The sequence below is a fragment of the Haplochromis burtoni genome, unplaced genomic scaffold (assembly GCF_018398535.1).
Source record: "Haplochromis burtoni strain Fernald_Lab_line unplaced genomic scaffold, NCSU_Asbu1 Contig_2, whole genome shotgun sequence".
Lineage (NCBI taxonomy): Eukaryota > Metazoa > Chordata > Actinopteri > Cichliformes > Cichlidae > Haplochromis > Haplochromis burtoni.
Genome location: NW_024582363.1, coordinates 5,873,671 through 5,881,009, shown reverse-complemented (window position 1 = coordinate 5,881,009; position 7,339 = coordinate 5,873,671). Strand labels below are relative to the sequence as shown.

General features: G+C 39.5%; 1 protein-coding gene across 2 annotated transcripts; it reads left to right on the top strand.

Moving 5' to 3' along the window:
• The first annotated feature begins 54 nt into the window (after nucleotides 1–54).
• Nucleotides 55–7,339, top strand: chrna3 (cholinergic receptor, nicotinic, alpha 3). Of its 2 annotated transcripts, XM_005912897.2 has the most exons (7): nucleotides 55–146; nucleotides 235–489; nucleotides 932–1,071; nucleotides 2,962–3,006; nucleotides 4,395–4,504; nucleotides 4,825–6,025; nucleotides 6,138–7,339. In XM_005912897.2, the coding sequence occupies exons 2-7, from the start codon at nucleotides 429–431 to the stop codon at nucleotides 6,264–6,266; spliced, it is 1,686 nt and encodes a 561-aa protein (XP_005912959.1). In that variant the 5' UTR covers nucleotides 55–146; nucleotides 235–428; the 3' UTR covers nucleotides 6,267–7,339. The 2 variants fall into 2 exon arrangements, with proteins under 2 accessions (XP_005912959.1, XP_005912960.1); XM_005912898.2 differs by lacking the exons at nucleotides 55–146; nucleotides 235–489 and having other exon boundaries at nucleotides 1,000–1,071; nucleotides 4,830–6,025.

Sequence of the window (7,339 nt, the reverse complement as noted above, 5' to 3'; positions counted from 1 at the left end):
TCATGGATTAAATAAATACACATATTTCCAGAGAGATAATTTCAGTTGGATCCGTTGCTGTTTGGGGTGATGTGACTGTGTGTCAGACATGAAGGACAATGGCTGTTAAGTCTTGGGAAGCTGACCATCCAATGGTGTGACTGGAGGTGAAAGATTTGCACCACTCAACATTTTACCCCCGTTTATCCAATTAAGTCGCTATATTCTGCATATTTTGTATTATTATTTTTGCAGTGCATGGCTCCTGACTGTGACTGGTTGTATGCCTCAGTGTGGCTCTGCCTCCCTCACTCGCTCGCTCCCTCTGCTCGCTCGTTCTGTCGGGTGATGCGGACGAGCTCTTATTCCTCCACTTTCCTCCTGTGTGCTCCGTGGATCGTTGCTGCAGCTGACCCTGGAATTATCTGGCATTTGTCAATTTGAACAGGATGAAAACCAGGTTTCACTTCTTATCTGGTCCCTGTGCTTTCTTTCTGTGTCTTCTGTCAGGTGAGTAAGAAGCTGGTAGCATGAAATCTACTTGTTGCTTTAGGGAAATGTAAAAAAAAAGAAAAAGCAATAGATCTAATTATTTTTGAAGGCTACGTCTATTGGGTTATGTAAAATTTAATGCAGTGCATCAAGGAATCATGCATGTGTTCAAATCCTTAATCTTATACAATCAGGATAACAGTAATATGTTGCTGTAGTTGCTGTTCTCTGTAAGAGACATACTGTGTTAAGAATGATGCCAAATGAAATCTCATCATTCAAGTTAGAAAGAAAAGAACTTGAAATTAAAAAATGACAAAAAAGGTTGTGAAACTGTCAAATTTAGAGTTCTACTTTGGGTGGTAAATGGTAAAGCAGAAAAAAATAGATCACAGTTAAACTGTATAATCATTTAAATATGCAGTGAGATTCCCATGGCTGACATTGTGCTCCTGTCCAGGAGGCACATGTTCAGATGCAGAGCATAAGCTCTTCTCTGGGATATTTTCCAACTACAACCAGTATATACGGCCGGTGGAAAATGTATCTGATCCAGTCATTGTGCAGTTTGAGGTGTCCATGTCACAGCTGGTCAAAGTGGTAAGTAGCAAGAAAATGTTTTTCCTCAGTGTCGGAGCTGATGCCCAGAGTGTTTGTGATTTATGGGGCAGCTATTTCACCTCTATAAAACAAATATCACTCTGCTTAATAAACATGACCTTAGATTACTCTCGCCTATAAAGAGTAGAAATTGTAGAAGATCTGTGTGTATACAAGGCTTAAAACTTGTGTTTTTACATCTCAAAGATATAGTTTGTGTGCTGCTTTGCAGACTTTTACTGAAACAAAATTTAGGGCAAGGTGGTAATTTAGACACTGTATCATAAGCTTGAGATACCCTCTCACGTTACACAGTAGCTCCTGGGACCTAGATGAAAGGGCGGACAATTGGGCTGTTTTTCTGGCCAAGACAAGATGGGAAATGTCAGCTGTCTGAGTACCTCTCAGGCACCCCCTATCACTCAGTCACTGCCACTTCAGATGGGCACTCCTAGATTTCTCTGCTAGAGTTTGTTGACTGCAGACTGCCGTTCCAGACAGACGACTGTGTCACTTGACGCAGACAGGTTGAGCGCAGGTGGTGATAATAAGCATAGCAAAGGACTGTTTGGCAAGCAATACAGCTTCATTCACACAATAAATTGTTTGGAAATACAGAATGTACTATTTATTTGCTTTTTTAAGGAATATGTTTTTTTTAGTGTTTGCCTCTTTTTTCTTTTATTGTTACCCTTATTGCACCATTGCTCTCTTTTAACCCTTTATGTCAAACAATACTTTGGTGCTATAATGGTCTAACAGAAAGAAAATGCCGGTCAAAAATAGGTAACATTATTTCACTGTGTATAAACTAGTAACCATGAGGTGACACCTTATGCATCTTCTTTTGCCTCTGTGCAAACAAGGTGTTTTTATTTTTTCAAAGGATCTAAATAAATATTAAAGATCTGTCTGACCAGACAATGATGATATGGAGAGAGAGATATTTTGTTACATGATCCTTAACTCATTTAAAGTAGCAAGCCAAGCTAGAGTGCTGATGGATGACTGTTATTCCCTCTGCACACCTGGTGCTCCAAACTCAGAAGCATTTGGTTCACCTTCAACAACTCCAACATGGCTATATGAGCTAATTTAGAGCATCAATACCTTATGGGCTGGGCAAACTAACATTATCTCACAATCAGGGATCAAACCACATGATCACTTGGTAATGGCAATGTGCATTTTGGTCTCAGAGGCTGTTCTGCTAAATATAGCAGATGTAGTATATGATCTACAGCCAACATTCAGTTCTGCATCCTTGTTAAAACAAAATCTGCAAATATTAATTTAATCATCTGATTTTGACTACAAAAAATTATTTTGCGTCTTTTAGGATTTTGAGTGATTTAATTATGAACCACAGAGTGTGTGTCTTATCTATCCAAGTGACATGAAATAACTGTTCTCCCAAAGATATTCAGAAGAGGTTAAACTAAAGCCTTCTGTGAACCATTGAATCTAAGAGCTATTCTGGATACAAGATGGTCACATGAATGGTTAATGTTTGCGCTCAGTCATGAGATTGGTTCATTCACGGTCTAAGTCACACAGAAATCTGACCCTCAGTTGTTTTGTCTCCCATCTTTAGTCCCTCTGCTCCAGCTGTATCACTGAATTGCTAGTAAAAAAAAAAAAAAAAGTTAAAGGCTGCGACCTACAAGCCCCAGCTGTCACGTGTATTATGCTCCAGGCATGCGGGACTCAGGTGCAGATCTCTGAAACCTTTTGCGCTGATGCTACAGAAGCACAGACAAAAATCTCAGCAGTGAATTGGATGATTGCCTGTGACAGTTATTATTACTGTTTTAACTTTATTAATAACATGTACTTAGTTTTCTCTGCTTCAGTGTCCTCATTATCTATTATCTTCTACCCTCTTCTCAGGATGAAGTCAATCAGATCATGGAGACCAATCTGTGGCTGAGACATGTAAGTTTATTGTTCAAGACTGTGCAAACAGACCTTGAGCAAGGACATCGAGTCTAGATCCAACCTTCTGTCATGCGTGATTCTTTGGAGCTAGACTGACAGGTTGAATTATTCATAGGAGGAAGCTTTTTAAACACATTGATCCGTGTGATCATATTTTCTTTCAAAAAAAATCAAATAAACTGAATGCACTTACATTTCATAACCAATTTGCATTTTAAAAAAATAATTTGACAGTAGTTAAGAAATCTAGAATATCCGAATATGGAATATTCATCCATTATGGGTTCGTACAGTTAAAGTGAATCTGGAAGAGAAAGTTCAGTGATTATCCGCTATTTTTCTTTTTTTTGCAATGCTGCATAGTGCAATGAACTAGTAATGAGTCAGATGAGGTAGGGCGGGTCTCCTGTTCCAATTTTACATGTACTGAGCAAGCACACATCTGTGACAGAGCCAGTCTTCTACTAAATGTTGAGCTTTAATTGTTCTTAGGAGTTCAGGGCTGGAGCATTGCTTCTCTTATGTTAATCTCATCTGTTGTTTTTAGTATATCTCTGGGAAATACTCATCAGGGGCGAGACACATTTCTCCTGCTCTCCATCCCATCTTGCAACACACTCTGGATACATGCTGTTTTGTAATTAAGTCAAATTTTTTACAGCTCTCTGGGGTTGCTTTGATGTACTGGCTTCATGAGCCTCATGAGGATCACTGGCCGTCCTGATGAACAGTGTTCAAAAGATCCATAAAACACGCTATAAAGTGTGATTCAAGTCACACATGTACTATATATCCTTGTGTTTATGTGCTACCTTTGGAGATAATGACATTATTTCTTTATTTTATGTGGAGCATTTTACAAGCAAATGCATATAAAAACTGACAAGAGATAATTACCAGGAGGAAGCATTTTCGGACTCATTATATTAACTTTTTTTAACTTTTCAGCACGCACCTCCATGGCTAACACTGTGGTTTTTCACTATAGTTTATCACAAAGATAGGCTATAATACTTATTATGATACATGCTGGCTTACTGACATTTCCATTCATGCCAAAATCCTACTGTGACACGACTATAGACTAGTTCTTTTGATATACCGCCAACTGTTGCTTTGTATTAGTTGTTTCTTTAACATACCGATGTTTTTGTAATTAATATGTTCTAGCGATTAAATATGTTTAAAAACATTTTGAATGAAAAGGGTGGAAGGTAATTATTGAACTGTCACATTCTGTTTCAAGCTTTAATCTAACCAATCAGATCTCCAGAAAACTGATTTAAAACCACTTTACACATGCATCAAATTGACTCTGAAACTCATACCTGTTAATTCTCAGACTTTTTTTTATGTAAAAGAAATTTTTCTGCTTTGTTTCTCAGATCTGGAATGACTATAAACTTAAATGGAACCCAAAAGATTTCGGAGGCGTCGAGTTTATCCGAGTGCCGTCCAACAGGATTTGGAAGCCAGACATTGTGCTGTACAACAAGTGAGCATAATAACAAAAACCTGGCACAGAGTCTTCATTGATTGTTTATTGCTGCAAAGGATGTCTGTACAGTAACAAAATGTTATCGATCTACATTGTTCATTCAGCATGGGTCATTTCTTCTTTTGAAGATTCTTAGGGAAGCTATACATAACATCACATGGTGCATTTACTGAAACCCCAGGGCATCTTTTTAATTGATATTTTCATAACTCAATAGTTGCTTATATCTATCTGGTTAGTATTCAGTGGCTCAGTTGTCTTTTACTGTCCTTCCTTTCAATGTTCCATTCTCACTCTTCTTTTGTCTTTTTCTACAGCGCAGTTGGAGATTTCCAGGTTGATGACAAAACAAAGGCCCTGCTTCGCTACAATGGCGATGTCACCTGGATCCCTCCAGCTATCTTCAAGAGCTCCTGCAAGATTGATGTCACATATTTCCCATTTGATTACCAAAACTGCACAATGAAATTTGGTTCATGGACCTATGACAAAGCCAAGATCGACTTGGTGCTGATTGGCTCAACTATTAACCTCAAGGACTTCTGGGAGACAGGCGAGTGGATGATCATTGATGCACCTGGTTACAAACACGATATTAAGTACAACTGCTGCGAGGAGATCTACACTGATATCACATACTCTTTGTACATCCGTCGTCTCCCTCTTTTCTATACAATCAATATGATCATCCCATGCCTCCTCATCTCCTTCCTCACAGTGCTCGTCTTCTACTTGCCCTCTGACTGTGGTGAGAAAGTAACACTGTGCATCTCTGTCCTGCTGTCTTTGACCGTCTTCCTCCTCGTCATCACAGAGACCATCCCTTCCACCTCACTAGTGATACCCTTGATTGGCGAGTACCTCCTCTTCACCATGATTTTTGTCACTCTCTCTATTGTCATTACTGTTTTTGTGTTGAACGTCCACTACCGCACCCCGAAGACACATACAATGCCCTGCTGGGTAAAGCGTGTGTTTCTTGAACTGCTGCCCAGGGTGATGTTCATGACCAGGCCAGAGAGAGATCCTGAGAAGGTGACTGTGGCTGGCAGTGTTCAGACGATGCATTCGAAATCCTGCGCCATTCATTCATTAGGTACTCTACAAAAGCAGCACAAACCTCAGGCCCTTGCCAACAGCTTGGTGTCAAGTTTAACAAACCGGCAAAGACTTTTTAATAACACAGAGCTTTCCAATCTCAATAACTTGGGTGGAGACTCGATCAAATGTCCTAGCTCTGGGTTCTTGTGCTGTGAGGGCCGCTGCAACTGCTGCTGGCAGAAGAGAACCGGCAAGTTGCCTGCAGATTCTGGAGGAGGGAGTGGAGGACTGAGCAGCCTAGGACCATTGAGTGGAGGCAGTGCTGTGGGTGTTGGAATGGGGAGTCAATGCTCCAGCTCAGAGTCTTTGGATGGAGGAATAATGCCTCTTCTGTGTCTTTCTCCTGAGGTCAGGGAAGCTATTGAGAGTGTCAAATACATAGCAGAAAATATGAGACTACAGAATGAAGCAAAGGAGGTGAGTACTCAAAAAAGCAAGGCTAAAACCATTTAATGTCATACAGCTTTCAAATAAAGAATTACAATATTGCTGTGACATTAAACATGTTTTTGTCTTGATCCTCTCATAGGTTCAAGATGACTGGAAATATGTTGCCATGGTTATCGACAGGATCTTCCTATGGGTTTTTGTGCTCGTGTGCATCCTAGGAACAGCTGGCCTTTTCCTCCAGCCTCTATTACTTGGGGAAGATATTTGATTCAGTTTGACAAAACTAATACTAATACTGCAGACTGCTGAATTCCGAGCATATGTTTCACAGATGCTTAGAAAAAGTTTCAAAGCCAAGTCGAAATCATGACAAATGTTGATGGTATTTCAGTAGAAGTGTTTCGTTTTGTTCATAGATTCATAAATCCTAAGGACATGGCTGCATTTAGGGTGATTTTAACCGAAAATGTTTAAGTGTCTTTAAAAATGCTAAAATGTTTCCCAAAGCCAAAGCCAACACAGACTCAGATACTCTGATCATTCAACAGGTAAGCTTCACTAGAAGTGAAGACTGGGGCACATTATTACATGAAAATGACATAACCTTTCTATAGCTGTGATATTTTGCAGGCTGTTTTACTTAATAGTCTCACTAAAGTGATGTATAATATCATGTGTGACAGACTTCTGTGGTTGTGTATCCTTCTGTATTTATCTTCTGTATGTAGTTAAGCTCTGCTAATGTTTGTGACTATTATAAAACCAGCTACAAGAAGTCAAGACAAGCCAAATGGCTTTATAACTTGTGGAATGCTTCAGTCTCAGAATGAGACTTGAATGGGATGCAGCACTTCATAAGGTACTGTCTACAGAACTGTTTTGCAATCGACCTGTGATTTTTGTTTGGATTGATAAATAGTGAGTAATTATACCTGAAATATGTCTATATAGATAGACATATTTCAGGTACTTGCTTTGAGCTTTTTAACAATAAAAATCAATTTTAAACAAACCTTTTTTTTTTACTTCATACAAAGGTTAGTACAGTAGAGTGGGAGGGGAAAAAATCTAATTCACCACTGTGGCAGTATACTTGGAATAATTGTCATCAATATTGGGTAAAACCATTTGCAGGGTATCACATATAAGATGGTCTTCCTAGCGTGATGGTCCAGGGTCACCTGGCACAAGACGATAGTGGGAGTTGAGCCACCTGAGAAGAGATCTCAAAACTTCCCTGTAGGTAGCCGACAGTTGGTGTTGTAAGCCACCCCCGGTGTTGTGGGCCTCTTTCACTGCTCTTTCAGACCATCTGTCTTCTCTGTCCAAAAATTTGAACAT

Coding starts and splice junctions, on each gene's coding strand:
- chrna3 (XM_005912897.2), top strand. CDS start 429: ATGAAAACCAGGTTTCACTTCTTATCTGGTCCCTGTGCTTTCTTTCTG. Junction 4,505..4,824: donor GACATTGTGCTGTACAACAA/GTGAGCATAATA, acceptor CTTTTTCTACAG/CGCAGTTGGAGATTTCCAGG. Junction 6,026..6,137: donor TACAGAATGAAGCAAAGGAG/GTGAGTACTCAA, acceptor ATCCTCTCATAG/GTTCAAGATGACTGGAAATA.